Source organism: Somniosus microcephalus, chromosome 11 (assembly GCF_052327205.1).
Source record: "Somniosus microcephalus isolate GS21.2 chromosome 11, FLI_Smic_1.0, whole genome shotgun sequence".
Classification (NCBI taxonomy): domain Eukaryota; kingdom Metazoa; phylum Chordata; class Chondrichthyes; order Squaliformes; family Somniosidae; genus Somniosus; species Somniosus microcephalus.
In genome coordinates, this window is record NC_140997.1 from 148,164,048 (window position 1) to 148,181,794 (window position 17,747).

Consider the following 17,747-nt stretch of genomic DNA (forward strand, 5'->3'; position numbering starts at 1 on the left):
AAGCATTTACTTGCCCCATCTAATCTCTCCTTAGGCTCAGTGCCCATTGTTTTTTTCTTACCATCTCTAGTGCCTTGGGATGCTTTTCTAGATGAAGACTGATCTGTGAACGATGGCCTAGTATCCAAAGGTGGAAACATTCTTGACCATACAAGTCTTTAGACCTGCTCTGGCAAGTTGCGCTCTATGCATAATTAAGCAAGGCATTTGAGTATATAAAAATGACTCTGCACAGTCTAACAAGCTGAGCATTGATGAGCCTGATTTGATTTTTATTGCCCTCTTATCTTAAGACTTGATGTGTTCTTAAAAGCTACCATAATCCATTCTTCTGGTAGAAATTGCTTCCGTTGCAGTTGCTTAGAGTTCAAATAGATAAGTAGTAACAACAATAAATTAACCAAGCTCCACATTCTCCACCAATTCCGACACCTCCAGCGCGATGCCACCGCCAAACACATCTTCCCCTTTCAGCATTTCGAAGCAACTGTTCCCTCCCCAACACCCTATTCCACTCCTCATTTACCCCCAACATTTGCTCCGCTCCCCTTCCCACGGCACCTTCCCATGCAAGTGCAGGAGATGCAACACCTGCCCTTTTACCTCCTCCCTTCCCATTGTCCTGGGTCCCAAACGCTCCTTCCAGGTGAAACAGCGATTTACTTGTACTGCTTTCAATTTAACATACTGTATTCGCTGCTCACGATGTGGTCTCCTCTACATTGGGGAGACCAGACGCAGATTGGGTGATCACTTTGCGGAACACCTCCGTTCAGTCCGTAAGCGTGACCCTGAACTTCTGGTCGCCTGTCATTTTAATTCTCCACTCCACTCCCACTCTGACCTCTGCCCTCAGCCTCCTACACTGTTCTAATGAAGCTCAACATAAGCTCGAGGAACAGCACCTTGTAGGAGTCTACGTACTCCTAGCAAAAAATACTGAACTCGGAGAGGTTCAACAGAAAAGGTTTAATTCTTAAGACTGCATGTTGAACACAAAATGGCGTCAGAGCCTACACCAAGCACGACTGCCTTTTCCAGTCCACAGCTTCGACTGCTCCTCCCCCGCTCTGGGCTTAACTATGTTGCAGATTGAGTTTCTTAAAGGTGTGATCCTCCTTAAAGGCATGACGCCTGATTTATAGTCTACGGACCAAAAAGCGGATTGTGTCCTTTCTGTGGTCTGTACGCCACACAGCTCCCCCCAGAATCCGCTAGTAGGGAGTGTACGAACCGGCGTGGCGGCTTGATGGCACGGCCGGAACGGCTCTTGGCGGTTGGTGTCGGGAGCGGGGCAGTCGGACGCGTCGGGCTCTTAGGCGGTCTGCCCCGCGGTGGGGGTTGGCCCACTTGAACGGGTTCGTCGGGCTCTAGGTGTGCCAGCTTGAGCCGGTCGACCGACACCTTGTCAGTTCTGCCGCCCACTTCGAGGAGGAGGAACTTGTTCCCCGTCTGGAGTACCTTGTAGGGTCCGTCGTATGGGGGCCGTAGAGGTCCTTGGTGGGCGTCATGGCGCACGAAAACAAATTTAGCCATGTGCAGGCTAGGTGGTACGCGGGTTGCTGGTTCGCCGTGCCGGCCGGTGGGTACCAGAGCAAACTGTTGTGCTCGGTTGGCGAAAGCGCGGCGTTGCTGGTCAGCCGACCAGGGGGTCGTGGCGATGGGCAGGAACTCTCCGGGTACGCGCAGTGGCTGGCCGTACACGAGTTCCGCCGCTGAGGCTTGCAGGTCTTCCTTGACCGCGGAGCGTAGGCCAAGTAGCACCCACGGGAGGCGGTCAATCCAAGCCTCGTCCTCGAGGCTGGCGCGGAGGGACGCCTTCATGGACCTGTGGAATCGCTCGCAAAGTCCGTTGGCTTGGGGGTGGTAAGCCGTGGTGCGGTGAACGGCCACCCTGAGGTTTCGGGCGATGGCGGCCCACAGACTAGAGGTGAACTGCGGGCCTCTATCCGACGTCGTGTCGGAGGGGACGCCGAACCGAGCGACCCAGGTACCGATGAACGCCCTCGCGATGTCTGTGGTGGTGGTGGACGTCAGTGGAATGGCCTCGGGCCAGCGGGTGGTACGGTCCACGATTGTCAGCAGGTGGGTGTGACCTTATGATGGCGGCAGGGGGCCGACGAGGTCGATGTGGACGTGGTCAAACCTTCTTTCTGGCACGGTGAACTCCTCAAGTGGGGCTTTGACGTGCTGGTGGATTTTGGCACGTTGGCAAGCTGCTATGCAGGATCTGGACCAGCCGCGCCAGACAAATCGGTTGGCCACCAGTCTAATGGACGCGCGGGTGCCGGGGTGTGAGAGGCCGTGGACGATGTCGAACACCCGTTTTCGCCAGGACGCCGGGACTACGGGGCGGGGTTGCGCCAAGGAGGTGTCGCATTTGACTGACGGCGGACGGGCCGCAGCCGACGTCGGTCAGTCACAGCCCTGGGAGGGTTGTGGGCGCGGAGAGCAGATCGGGGTCGGTGCGTTGCTCAGCTGCCAGTTGAGCATAGTCCACTGCCAGGTGGACGGCGGGGCGGGATAGGCAGTCGGCCACCACGTTGTCTCGACCGGAGATGTGCCGGATGTCCGTGGTGAATTCGGACACCGCGGCGAGCTGGCGTTGTTGCCTGGCTGACCACGGGTCCGCAGATTTCGCCATCACGAATGTCGGGTTTGTGGTCGACAAACGCGGTGAAGGGGCAGCCCTCCAGAAGAAATCTAAAATGGCGGACTGCCAGGTACAGTGCGAGGAACTCGCGGTCAAAGGCGCTGTATTTGGCCTCCGGGGGGCGCAGTTGGAGGCTGAAAAAGGCCAGCGGTTGCCAGGCCCCGTCGACCCACTGTTCGTACACGGCGCCGACCGCGTGGTCGGAGGCGTCCGTGGTGAGGGCCACCCTGGCGTTGGGCTGTGGGTGAGCGAGCATGGTGGCGTCGGCAAGCGCCTTTTTGGTCGAGTCGAAAGCGGTCAACATATCCGCCGACCACTCGATCGCCATTCTGTCTTTCTCACCCCGGAGGGCTTCGTATAGGGGCCGCATGAGGGAGGCCGCTCCGGGAATGAAGCGGTTGTAAAAGTTGATCATCCCCAAGAACTCCTGGAGGCCTTTGATGGTGGTAGGCCGGGGGAACTGCTGGACGGCTTGCACCTTGGCGGGCAGGGGAATGGCTCCATCCTGCGTGATGTGGTGGCCGAGGAATTCGATCCTGCTGAGGCCGAATTGGCACTTGGCTGGGCTGATGATGAGCCCGTGCTCACTGAGCCGCTGGAACAGGGTGCGGAGGTGCTCGATGTGTTCCTGCTTGGAGGAACGAGTTACCAGGATGTCATCCAGGTAGACAAAGAGGAACTTCAGGTCCCAGAGGACCGAGTCCATGAGCCGCTGGAAGGCCTGGGCCGCGTTTTTGAGGCCGAAGGGCATTCGGAGGAACTCGAATAGCCCAAAAGGGGTGATTATGGCCGTCTTGGGAACGTCCGTGGGGTGGACTGGCACCTGATGGTAACCGCGCACCAGGTCGACTTTGGAGAAGACTGAGCGGCTGGCCAGTCTAGCCGAGAAGTCTTGAATGTGCGGTATGGGGTACCGATCCAGCGTGGTGGCGTTGTTTAGGCGCCGGTAGTCCCCGCAGGGGCGCCATCCCCCGTCGGGTTTGGTGACGATGTGGAGTGGGGAGGCCCAGGGGCTGTTGGAGCGGCGGATGATGCCGAGCTGTTCCATTGTGGCGAACTCGGCCCACGCGATCTCCAGCTTGGCCGGGTCCAGCCTGCGGGTGTGGGCATACACCGGTGGGCCTGTGGTGGGGATGAAGTGTTCTACCCCGTGCTTAGCCACTTTCGCGGAGAAGGTCGGGTTGGTGAGGGCTGGGAACTCGGCCAGGAGTGCTGAGTAGTCGTCCGTTGAGCGGGCGCGGCACTGCCACGCCATTTTGCGGGGGGGGGCATGGCGCCCGGGATAGGTGACATGGTGTTCATGTCCACGAGGCGGCGCCGAGGCATGTCGACCAACAGGCTGTGGGCGCACAGGAAATCCGCACCGAGGAGCGGGGAGAGCACCTTGGCGGTGATAAACACCCAGTGGTAGCGGCGGCCTGCGAGGTCGATGGTGACGGTGCGGGTGCCGTACGTCCAGATGTCGGTGCCGTTGGCGGCAGCCAGCGCAGGGCCGCGGCAGCCAGCGCAGGGCCGCGGCCGCCTCGCTGGATCTCGAGGGCGGACGCGGGGATGATGCTGCGCTGCGCGCCCGTGTTGCATAGGAAACGGCGTCCGGAGGCGCTCTCCGTAACGTACAGCAGTGCGCCTGCTTGCCCCACGGCCATCGTGTAGGCCGGTGTGGGGGCGGTTGGAAACGTGCAGGGATGGCTGCAGTGGCGTGCCCATGCGCCGAACCAGGTATGGAAGTAGCAGTAGCCCTGGGTCGGAGGGCTTGGGGGACATGGGGGGCCTCGTGGCCGAGCTGTGTGGCCGCGCGATAGAGGGTGGAGCGCGCGCCGACGCTGCGGAGGCCAGGCCAGGGGTGATGACGTGGTTGGAGCCGGCGGACTGGAGCTTATCGGCTTCGTCGGCAGGACCTCGAGGTCCGTGAGGCTGGAAGCCACGATCGCCGGGCGGATGCTGGGAGGTAGTTGGCGGATAAAGAGCGTGCGGAAGAGGGAGCCGGGTGGTTTCTCGTTGGTCAGAGCAAGCATGTGTGAGAGCAAGTCTGACGGCGTGGAGCCACCGAGGCCCGGGAGGTCGAAGAGGTGGCAGTTGCGCAAAAATTGGGAGGCTGTGAATTTTTTAAGGAGCGCGGCCTTGAGATGTGCGTACGTGCCTTCCTCCGAAGGGTTTTGTAGTGTTGTCCAGACTTTCGTGATTGTGGAGCTGCCCAGGGAGGCGAGGAGGTAGTCGTACGTCGTTGCGTCGGCGGTGATGCCGCGGAGTCGGAATTGCGATTCGGCTTGAAGGAACCAGGCGGTGGCTAGGTTCTCCCAGAACTCCGGCAGCTTCACAGAAACTACGTTTGTGTCAGCCATGGTTACGCTTAGGAGTTGTCCTGAGCGTCGGGGTCACCAATGTAGGAGTCTACGTACTCCTAGCAAAAAATACTGAACTCGGAGAGGTTCAACAGAAAAGGTTTAATTCTTGAGACTGCATGTTGAACACAAAATGGCGTCAGAGCCTACACCAAGCACGACTGCCTTTTCCAGTCCACAGCTTCGACTGCTCCTCCCCCGCTCTGGGCTTAACTATGTTGCAGATCGAGTTTCTTAAAGGTGTGATCCTTCTTAAAGGCATGACGCCTGATTTATAGTCTACGGACCAAAAAGCGGATTGTGTCCATTCTGTGGTCGGTCCGCCACAACCTCATCTTTTGATTAGGCACTTTACAGCCTTCTGGACTCGACATCGAGTTCAACCATTTCAGATCGTAACCACCGGCCCCATTTTTTCGGCCAGCAGTTGTTAATGATTCTGTCATTGCCATTTACACTCCCCTCTAGACCCATCTTTTGTTTCTTGTCCCATTACCGTCTCCTTTTGCCTTGCACCAACATCCCTTTTGTCATTTAATCTCTCCTGCCTCCCCCCCCACCCCCCCCCCCCGAGCACAGACCTTCCCTTTTGTTCTTTCATCCCCAGCCCCCCCCCCCACCCCTTCCCTGCCTCTGAATCTGCTTAAAACCTGTTACATCTCCAACTTTTTCCAGTTCTGACGAAGGGTCATCAACCTGAAACGTTAACTCTGTTTCTCTCTCCACAGATGCTGCCTGACCTGCTGAGTATTTCTAGCATTTTCTGTTTTTTCACAGATTTCCAGCATCTGCAGTATTTTGCTTTTGAATAAATTATCTGTGTTGGATGGTTAAGGGAAGTTTGCAGCAGTCAGATATGATGAGTGTCTAACAAAACAGATGCTGTTTGTCCTATGTCATGTCAGATGCTTATCTAATCAATCTCCTGCCAGATCGTAGCCAAGCTATCCTCAGCCTATCATGTGACTGCCCTTATAAAGGTCTGAGTAGATGTCCTGGATTAAATAAGAAACTTGTTGAAATGAAATAAATGAGCATTTGGCACTTGTAATGTGGTGACACTGTTTACCTTGGTACTCCTGGTTTATGTGTAAGACAGATCTTCCAGATGACTGAACATTTAAATGCTAACTTTGGACTCTAATGAGCTTGCTATGGCAGTTGTTTGTCGGGACTGTTTGTGTCACACTTGGGGATAACATTTAACAGCATTGTGCGTGTGCGCGTGTGTGTTTCTATTTTTTTTTAAAGTTCTTTCAGATCTTGTTGCCCTTAAGAATTTTAATCTTTATTCTTATTCTCTGATCTTTTGTCCCCAAGATATACGAGTTGGGGGATTGGTTTACAAAGCCGATTTTTTTGATCTGGGTTAGAAGCCAGAATTATAAGCTAGTTATAAATAGCAGTAACATTGAAAGAGTCTGTATGCATCCTGTGTCTGTTCTAAGTCACATTTCAAACTATCGACTATAATCCCACTTCATGCCTGCCTGTCATAGCTCTTGATATTTTTGAAGTTTTTATTTAATTCCTTAACTGCTGTGATCAAATCAGCTTTAACAGTCAATTCTGGTAATGCGTAACCCATATTCTAATAACTGAATGGAAATGATTTCTTCTCGCCGTTCCAGCCCTTCATGCTTCCAGTACTAATCCTAAATCTATCATTTCTTTTTACTGTTTGCCCTTTTAAAATTTTGAACACTTACATTTAGATCCCCTCCCCTTAACCCATTTTGCATAGTGAATATATCCCTACTTTTTCCAAGTCCCTCATTGTAACTATATATCCTTTCATCCCAGTAAAGTTATGTGGGTACAATTTTAAAGGGGGGCAGAAACAGAGACACTTGGAGGTTCACATATACAAATCTTTGAAGATGGCATGACAAGTTGATAATGGTGTTTATAAAAAGCATAAGGGGTCATTGGCTTTATAAATAGAGGCATAGAGTACAAGAGCAAGGAAGTTATGTTAAATCTTTATAAAACACTGGCCAGGCTCCAGCTGGAGTATTGTGTCCAATTCTGGGCTCCACAACCGAGAAAGGATGACGAGGCCTTTGAGAGGGTGCAGCAGAGATTTACTAGAATCGTATCCGGTTTCTCCATAATTTATGGTGCCAGGGCCCCTCCATGAATTGTCCAAATCAGACCGTGTGGGTAGGAATGAAAGTTAACTTGGAGTATTGCCACTGTATCCAATCTCCATTCTGTGATTGCCGCACTGCTAGCTGCACTAAGAAATGCTGGAATTAATCAAATCATGCTTAGGTTGGACTGCAAGCACAACTCCCATTGGATCCCAAGGCAATCTGATTGCAAAACATGACAAGTTTACCCCGCCAGCGTAAGCTAATTTTGGGCAATACTCAACAACTACTTTTCTACTATGAAAATGATCATAGAATTGTATTGTGCAGCACAGGAAGATGCCATTCAGCCCATCATGCTCGTGCAAAGAGCTCTCCAATTCGTCCCACTCCCCTGCCCTTTCCCCATCACCCTGCAAATGTTTCCTTTTCAAGTAATTATGCAATTCCTTTTTAAAAGTTACTATTGAATCTGCTTCCACCAGTACTGTTGAGGCAGTGCATTCCAGATCATAACTCGCTGCGTAAAAAAATTCTCCTCCTCTCACCTCTGGCTCGTCTGTCAGTCAGCTGCTTCTTTTACATGAGGGTTTGATATTGCAAGTTCTGTTGTGCTAGTCTTGCTGTTTTGTCCTGAAACCACTGATCCTTGCACTGTCTAAAGCACATGTACTAAAGAACTGGACATTTTGAATTTCGTGCTTTGAAAGTATGATGTGCTGAATGCTTATGTAAGGGATATTTGAGGTAGTGAGACAATATCGAGCGTGTGACAGAGCAGCTCCTACCGTTCAGCCTCTCTGTCACATAACTGCATGTTTTAAGCCGCCTGTGTACATTTGAGTAGTGGTTTTATTTTAGGCAATTGTGGACAATGTTATCAAGGGCAAAGCAGTGAACTGCCTACCTCCTTACAGTTACCATTGGTTTCTTTCTTCCATTACCCTGTTTAGACTATGACACGACTGCTGAAAGCACCCCGAGTTGTCCCTTTGGAGAGACTTCTTGCTGTAATTTATTTTGAAAACTTTGTGATTTCCCCTGCTCCTGTGCTTCTATAGGGGCACTGGTCCTGGATTCTTCTCTGCTCCTTACTACTCCTAGAATCATAGAATCTTACAGCACAGACGAAGGCCATTCGGCTCATCTTGCTTGTGCTGGAAATCTTCCACTCTTCGCGGTAGTATCTGTGTTCTGCTTTGCTCAACAAAAAAATATGTTTTCTTACTTTGGACATACTCAAATAGATTTTATAGTTCAGTTTGCAGTCACTAACCCTCTTCTCCACCACACAAGTCATTTTGGAATTCATATCATCCCCCCCATGAGTATTGTGTTTTTTGAAAGGAATCAATGTTCCTTTGTTGATGTCTACTTCAGTATGTGCTGTGAATTTGATGCGTGGAAAGAGTGAGACTGCAGATGAAAGTGGGACATCTGTCTGAGTGGAGATTTTAACTCCAGGAGCATTACGCTACTTAATGCTTCAAGGTTTCCATGTGAACCCAGTGCCAGCTGTGAGTTAGTAACTTTTAAGAAACTTGGATTATGTTGAAGATAATGGTTGAACAGACATCATTAATTATTTTCATCTGCATCTTTAAGATCCATTTAGCACTCAGTTCTCTTCTAGTTCTCTATCTCAAAACATTTAAATCTTGTGTTTGCTGTCTTCACCAGATTGACTCTGAGCAGGAAGCCTTGAGAAACCGAATACACAGTATCCAGGAGAAGGTGATGTACACACTCGTGTCAGTGCCTGAGGGAAATCATATCTCCTCCATCTTTGAGCTAGATACAACTACCCTCCAAAGAGGGGACTCTCTTGTTCCAAGGTATGATCGATTTGTAGCCGAATGAATGCATTTGGGCAAGTTCAGCTGTCAATTTATACAGATAATAAATGTTCATGGACCAGCCGCTCGATATTTAGAAAGTTCTGTACATATTCAGCAAAAATCAGATTTAAAACGTGGCGCTGGTGTTGTATCTGCTTAAATCTTTTTTTGAATTCATATCAAGTTCTGATATTCTGGATTTTTTTGAGCTAGAAGTAAAGTTCCCTGTACTTTATAACAGAAAGGGACACTTCCACTGAATGGAGAATTTGTTCAAAGCAGTGAATGATTAGAATCTTGTTGCAACTAACTTGGTCTGGCAATTTGGACAACATAAAAGAAAGAAAGAACTTGCATTTATATAGCGTCTTTTACAACCTCATGCGGTCCCAACACGCTTTACAGCCAATGACGCACTTTTGAAGTCTAGTCACTGTTGCAATGTAGAAAATGCAGTGGCCAATTTGCGCACAAGCAAGGTCCCACAAACAGCCATGAGATACATGACCAGATAATCTGTTTCAGTAATGTTGGTTGAGGGATAAATATTGGCCAGGACACAACTCCCCTGCTCTTCGAAATAGTGCCATGAGATCTTTTACGTCCACCTGAGGCAGAAGAGATCTCGGTTAAACATCTCATCTGAAAGAAGTCACCTCTGACAGTGCAGCACTCTCTCAGCACTGCACTGAAGTGTCAGCCTAGATTATTTGCTGAAGTCCCTGGAGTGGGATTTGCACCCACAACCTTCTAACTCGGATGAGACTGCTACCATTGAGCCAAGGCTGACACCAATGGCAACCAAGCACCATCTGGCACCTTCTGTTTGGAATATGAGTACCCGAACTTGGGAAAGCTGTACTATCGAGGTTCTGACTTGCGACTTGTACTTTGTGTCTGTTGGTGATGGTCAAAAGGTAAGGGCAAATCCATCTGCTGCCCAATAATAATTTTCTAACTTTTCATATGCTGGTGATTATATAGAGGCTGAGACTCCTAATAGCCGGTATATTTTTGACTCGATACGTGACTAAAATTCAGTAGAAAGGCTTTTCTGTGCTCATTTGCAGTTCAGTAGGTCAGTCATATGGAGAGTTAACATTTTATAAACGTGGTCTTTGGTCGTGGTATCCAAGTTCAAGTTTACCTCCGAACTCTTAACCCATTGTTGTCCAATAGAAATTGCTGACTAGCTACCTTGCCCAATGGGACATTCTTTGTGTGTCAACCTAACCAGTGCGTGCCAGCAGATTAATTTATCAGTGAGGGTGTCCTTTAGTTCTCACCCAAAAGCCATGCACATAAACTTTCCAACATAAGTCACTGGATTACCATAGGCAACTGGAACCCTGACTGAATCCCCACCACCACAACTTCAGTACTAGGTGAGATTAGCTAACGGAGTACAGAACGGGAATCAAACGTGGGACTTTCTGGTCTGTATGGCTAAGTATTGCCATTATCCATTAAGTCATCGAGGAAACTGTTGATAGTTCTAAATTTCCTAGCATCTCTCCTGGAAAGGTATCCTCAGATTAAATAATCATGTGCATACATCAGTCGAGAGTGCATCCTCGGGTTTAACCTGGTCTCCATCTTTTGGATGACACTTAAAACAGAAGCCCATCTGCTCGCTCAGCTGGATGTAAAAGATCCCACGGCACTATTTGAACAGGGATGTTCCCTTGGTATCCTGGCCAATATTTATTCCTTGACCAACACGACCAAAAACATCACCATATCATGATCATTCATCTCATTGCTGTTTGTGGGACCTTGCTGTGCATAAATTGGCTGCTGCGTTTCCTACATTACAACAGTGACTACACTTCAGAAGTACTTCATTGACTGTGAAGCACTTTTGGACATCCTGAGGACATGAAAGGTGGCATATAAATGTGTTTTTTCTTTCTTTACATAACGCAGAGCTCTTTGACCAACTGCTTATAAGCTGTTGTGTTGATCATCTGCCAACCATGTGACTTGGTACAGTTTGCCAGTGTTGGCTTATTTATTATCACGCATGTCAATAAACAAACCACCTTTTCAATGATAAATAGAGGGGCATTAAATGGCTGTTGCAGAAACGATTGGAAAAACAACTTAAAATGATTGGAAAGAGAGCATTAAAAAAAACCTGTTGGCAGCTTTTTTGGACCAAGCTTATGAGATAAACCATCTATTTTGGCAAATGTACACAAATAAATTGTCACGAGCTGCAAGTTTTGAAGTTCAAACTAGTTTTTTTGCTCAATGGCAGTTCTCAAACTAGCAAGTTTGCACGTGAGCCGAGATTGTAGGTTAATTCAAACTTTTTGACAAAATGCAGGCTGGATAGGCGTGTGAAATGTATTAGCTCCAGCTCATTGTAATATACGCTGTTTGCCTGCCTCCACTAAATGTATTTGCTCCAGCTGATTGTAATATACGCTGTTTGCCTGCCTCCACTAAATATGTATTTGAGCATGCTCTTCTATCAACTAACGCTGACTGGCATCTTAAACATCCACGAACCAAGTCTCTCTCGTGGTGTGCAGACAGATCTTAAAAGCTCCCTTTCCCAAACCATGTGGTCCAAGCCCAGACACAAACTGTATTCCTATTTGACCCTTGGGTTAGTATGAGATCAGGCTGGTGTGAAACACGCAGTCCACATATAGACATTGCCCAGTACTACTTCCTTTTGTCCAATCGGAAACGCTGACTAGCCACAGCTGTGGCTACGGTGGCACCGTTTTAGCCACATGCACTAATTTTATTAGAAAACGCCTTGGATAACACTTGCACTATAAAGGTAACTCTGTATATTTACTTTACAAACATCTAGCACCATTCGGTAATTAAGGAAGGAAAACACTCCACTATTAAATACCACTCTCACACACTGCAAATGCATAAAAAAGTTGAAGTGCGCATGAGTATTGAGATCATGTGCCCAGCGTGCATGCCTATTACTCACTTTTTAAAATTTACTAATGAATAACGCAGCTGGCCACATCTGGATTCTCAGATTGCCACATGTGGCTAATGGCAAACGTATTGGACAACACTACTCTACATGATGAGAAATGGCGCATCCATTGGTGGTATCGCGAGGAATTGAATCCATACTCTTGCAAGCCAAATCACTTCATGGAAAAAATTTCTTCTGTGCAAAAGATTGCTTTAAAGATCCCCTTTTTCCAAATCAAACCAGCAATTCTGAATGTTTTGTGATTTTTTTTTTTTTCTTCTTTTAAACTGCTGAAGGAGTCGTGTTATGCTAGAGATTTTCAGACTGGTTTGCTCTACAGTTCGAGAAATCTCAATTCACTGCATTAAATCTTTTGGTTAACAAGTCACGTGTTTTATCAGAATTCGGCTGCTGTTGCTGGGTCCAAGAAACAAATGCTCCATTTCGCAACACTCTTGTCCCTTGCCAGTACATGAGAAATTATGCACAGAAAGTGTAGCAATTAAGGCCACAGTCAGTCAGTGGGAATTGAAGCAAGAATTTGTTTTATTCAGTCACTGAAGTCTGCCCATTCGACAATCTATTGTGTAAAGAACCGATAATAAAATGCTCGTGTACTTTATAGCTTGAGGCTAAACGGTCACCCTTGTATATCAGTCGGAATACAGACTGTGCTTAGAACCAGGGGGAAAAAGCTGGGCCCCCTTTCTTGGAGACCTGCATGATGCACCGTTGCTCAGGAATGCATAACTAGGGCAGCGAAGGAGAGAATACTCGTCCCCAATACCCAACTCAAGCTGAAGCCCCTTCCCCATACACCACATCCAACAAACTACCTCAATTCACAAGGCTACTTGAACACGTACTAGTTTCCCAACACGATCATTGTCTCTATGTATGATTTTGCGAGTAGTATGTGTCCAAGATATATAGTGGTCGTACCTGATGCATAAATAGATCCTTTTTTTAGTGTTTTGTGTATGACAACTGTTACTTTTTTTGCTTAAAATCTGTTGGAAAATGTTACTCGTGCCATCTGACAGAATTTTGATCAGAAGTGGAGCCCACCTGTGGGCAGATTATGACCGGCATAATTTCAATGTCCACATATAGACATTGCCCAGTACTACTACTTTTTGTCCAATCGAAAACGCTGACTAGCCACAGCTGTGGCTACGGTGACACCATTTTAGCCACATGCACTAATTTTATTGGATAACACTCGCACTATACAGGTAACTGTATATATTTAATTCACAAACACATATGACGATCTGCTTTCCTTTAGTGACATCCATATCCCCCTCCAAATTTTTAAGATACGTATTATAAACAAAATCACTGCATTATAGTGTATTACATAAAGTACTGAAACAATGTGGAATCAAATGACCATGAGCAGCTAACCTGTTGGTCTTCTGTGAGGTAATTCAGCCTTTCTCTAAAGCCTGCGGCTCACTATAGTGGGCGTTAATATGCCTCCAACTCTGGCCTTGTGCGCATCCCTGATTTCTGTCGCCGCACCATTGGCGGCTGTGCCTTCAGCTGCCTAGGCTCTGTAGCTCATTAAACCTCTTCGCCTCCCTACCTCTTTCTCCTCTGTTTAAGACGCTCCTTAAAACCTACCTTTTTGACCGAGCTTCCTGTCCTAATATCTCCTTATGTGGCTCGGTGTCAAATTTTGTTTGATAACATTCCTGTGAAGCGCCTTGGGACGTTTTGCTACATTTATAGGTGCTATATAAATGCAAGTTGTTGTTGTAGTCGAAGTCATTGAGAAGTTGTGTTTTGACTTCTATACTAACGTGTGTTCCAGGAACTCTTATGTTAGACTCCGGCATCTCTGCACAAATACATGGGTTCACAGCACCAATATTCCAATAGATAAAGATGAAGAGAGGCCAGTTATGCTGAAGGTAACTTTAGAAAAAATACTTGTAAATATTAAAAGCCAATGAACTGTTTGATACCGACACTGTTGCTATCTCCTTCCACTTCAGATTGGCACCTCTCCAACTAAAGAGGATAAAGAAGCGTTTGCCATTGTACCCGTTTCACCAGCTGAAGTGAGAGACTTGGACTTTGCCAATGATGCCAGTAAAGTGTTGGCCTCGATAGCTGGCAAGCTTGAGAAGGGCACTATTACTCAGAATGAAAGACGGTAGGTGACATCTTTTTAACAGGCAACTAGTAATTGACCACCCGCGTTTTCCTGACAAGTTGGAACATGAATCCCCTCAGTTGATTTGTATTTGTGATTTCCCCAATTTCAATAGTGCTGCATTTTTTTTAAGACAACTGTCAGGATGCACTGCCAATGCTCTTAATTAAGCATCCTTATTGTAGTTATTGAAAGAATACTGCAACTTGATTACGGTTCCTTGGTTCTGGCCAACTCCTCCTTGCAGTCGACACAGGAACATTTGAGATGGTTCAGGGATGAGCTGATATTAAGTACATTCTGGAGGTTGGTCAGGAAGTGCCAAAGACATGAGATTTAGCTCGTCTCTGACCTGGAATTGATTTTATGGTCAGTTGAAAATTTGGAACAACCTGACAATTAGGGGGTTGGTTTGTGGAGATTAAAAAAAAATGTATATCCTGTGTTGTGAAGTCGGATTTGAAACACAAAAACACAGAAAATCTCACTGCCGGAAGAGACCATAGTTGAAAGACACTTCATCATGGGCCTGCGGGGAGGAGAGAGGGCGGAAGAAGAAATGTTCATGCAATTATTGTTCCCACTCAAAATAATCTAGCTCTCACGTATTCAAAATCTTATATCTGTGTGCACTTCCGTCTACAAAGCCTTACTTCTTGTTGTCTCATTTTTTTGTCAACTTTTTCCTCCATTGTAAATTCCTATTTCCATATTTGTAATGGAAGCTTCCTATGTGAACTTTTCATGCTGTACCTAAATCCTCTCACCAGATAAATTCCCAGCTCGACCTGTACCTCTTGCTCCAACCAACTCTGGTTTTCTGCTCGCCAAATTGCATTAAATTTGCTGTTTAATTATATAGTAAAATTAGAGTGTTTAATAAGGACAAAATGCATGACTTTAGAATGAGGACTGGATTCTACTTTGGTCCAATTATTCTTTTCCCCCCCATCTCTCCTCAAACACAAGTACACCGAAGACCCCTCTAGGTTGGAACTATCCAAGTACAACACCACAGGAGGGCAACTAGTACTTTTAAAGAAGTCACATGGAGATTAGATATTCAGATAATTCCGGCCTTCCTGCTAGATGTTCAGCCCATATCAAGTCTAGCTAGAAAAGAACTGCTTTGCTGGTATGCACAAGCAATATGTCAGCAGATGGGCCAAGGATCAGGGTCTGGCAGTATAGTGGTTACATTACTGGACTAGTAATTCAGAGAGTGCGAGTTCAAATCTCAGCATGACCGTTCAGTTTAAAAAAAGAAAAAGCTGGCATCAGTAAAAGTGACCATGAAGCTGTCGGATTGTCATTAAAAACCCAACTGGTTCACTAAAGCCCTTTAGGGAAGGAAACCTGCCCTATTGTGACTGCAGTCCCACGCCAACATGGTTGATTTTTAACTGTCCTCTGAAGTTGGGCAACTAAGGATCGGCAAAAATGCTGGCCTTACTAGCGATGCCCATGTTTCGAGAGTTAATTTTTTTTTAAATTGGCGTTCTTGCCAGGCTTGGATGCCAATCACTGAACTTAAAAAAACGAAGCCAGGATATGAGTGCCAAAATGGTGTCAGGAAAAAAAAATGCCCTTATATTTGCAAAAATGTGTAAATGTTGTATTATTGTAATACTGTATTATTGTGGTGTGTTTACGCTGTTTTCTAAACTTGAGGTTTGGGCTTCTTGAACATTTTTTTTGTTCAAATTTATTTTCAACAGCTTTGTTACAAAGCTTCTGGAAGACTTGGTGTTCTTTGTTGCGGATGTTCCAAATTCAGCTCAAGATGTGCTTGAAGTGGTGATTAACAAGCCCAACCGAGAGCGACAGAAACTCATGAGAGAGCAAAACATCCTAAAACAGGTGAGATCTCGAAGGGGGGTAGGGAGGTCTCCATTATTTCTGCTCAGAAGTGGATCTAAACACCTTTTTCACTAAATGAAGTAATCTGAAGGAAACTGTTCAATGTTGCATTAGTAAAATTCATGAATGTGCCAATGTTTGGAGTGTGTATATAATCACATGCTCTCTGTTGTGATGCTCTCTTGAGGCCAGCCGTTCTAGAGTACTGCTTCGTGTGGTTGTCAGACTGGGGCTGTTTACAGTCTGCTTGGACACAAATGAGGGAGCTGTTTTCCCCCCCCCCCCCCCCCCCCACACACAGCTGTTTTTCAAGTGATAGCAATAGTAATGAATTAGTGCACTGGTAGCAGCTCTTGCATCGTCTCCAGTACGCTGCGTGTCCCACTGGTTCCCAACAAGTGGGTAGTGGGCACCTGACAGTAATCCCAATGTAAAACTTGCCAGATTCACTGAAATCAGACATTTTTTTTGACCAGGTCTTCTCAGCACTGAAGTCTCTGCAGACCTGGCAAGTTTCCATTGGCGTTCCTGCCAGATACGTGAAGTTAGGGGATCGGGAACTGGCAGTGTCGATGTAAAAGGGCAATGTAAAAGGGCAATGTAAAAGCAGCCATAGTGAGGAATTGTGGGAAGAACTCAATCTGCCGATCTATTTTTAAAAATTGGCTAGTCTATCCTCAATTCCTCGGAATAATACTCCAATCTTATTTTTTAAGTACTGTACCCTTTTGAAGTTCTGAACTCAACTGTTAGAAAATCTTCACTGTCTCCTGGGTTAAGTAAAGGAAGAAAGAACTTGCATTTATATAGCGCCTTTCACGACCTCGGGACGTCTCGAAGCATTTTACAGCTAATGAAGTACTATTGAAGTACAGTCACTGTTGTAATGTAAGGAAACGTGGCAGCCAATTTGCGCACAGCAAGGTCCCACAAACAGCAGTGAGATCAATGACCAGATAATCTGCTTTTTTCAAGTGATGTTGATTGAGGGATATATATTGGCCAGGACACTGGGAGAACTTCCCTGCTCCTCTTCGACATAGTGCCATGGGATCTTTTATGTCCACCTGAGAGGGCAGACCGCCATGTTCCATTGGTGGCATTCGATCAGCAATGGATAAATATTGGCCAGGACACTGGGAAGAACTCGCCTGCTCTTCGAATAGTGCCATGGGATTTTTTACATCCGCCTGCGAGGACATACGGGCCTTGGTTTAATGTCTCATCCAAAAGATGGCTGCTCTGACAATGGAGCACTACAGTGGAGTATCAGCTTGGGTTATGTGCTCAAGTCTCGAGTCGGGCTTGAACCATAACCTTCGGAGTTGTGTGCGAGCGTTACCACTGAGCTATGGCTGACCTCAGACTTGGGCAGTCTCTGCATCACATGCTAAGGAAGTGCCAAATGTGCAAGTGGGCCCATGGTGGCAAGTGGATGTGGATGCTGGGTGAGAACATGATCAGGCCAAGATCTTAAGTCTTCTACAGTCAGATAATCTGTTGACAGTCTTCAGCAGGGCTTAAATGTGAGGAATGAGCACTCGGGCACAGCACCGTAGGAAGCCTGGAATCTGTAGAACCAATCGCCAGCAAACAGTCCCACTCTTCAGGAGGGGATAAGGGGAGGCAATTGTGCATCTTGAATTTGGGTAGAGTGCTTTTAGCCAGCAAAAGCGAAACCATCCATCTGTGTAGTTCTGTATTCATTTCAAGTGGCACGGAAGTGTCAGACCTGGATTACGTGCTCAACTCTCTGGAGTGGGACCTGAACTCACGACTTTCAGACTCCGAGGCGTGAGTGCTACCACTGAGCCAAGGCTGACAACTTAAGTAGGCAATAATGCAGA

General features: G+C 47.1%; 1 protein-coding gene across 1 annotated transcript in view; it reads left to right on the forward strand.

Annotated features, from left to right (window-relative positions):
• Positions 1–17,747, forward strand: part of LOC147110942 (inositol 1,4,5-trisphosphate-gated calcium channel ITPR1-like) — a 509,662-nt gene that overhangs the window by 169,258 nt on the left and 322,657 nt on the right. Inside the window, exons 12-15 of the mRNA XM_085999984.1 lie at positions 8,769–8,923; positions 13,696–13,795; positions 13,880–14,040; positions 15,759–15,900. Of these exons, the coding sequence (XP_085856110.1) occupies positions 8,769–8,923; positions 13,696–13,795; positions 13,880–14,040; positions 15,759–15,900 (558 nt within the window). The remainder of the gene's footprint in view (positions 1–8,768; positions 8,924–13,695; positions 13,796–13,879; positions 14,041–15,758; positions 15,901–17,747) is intronic.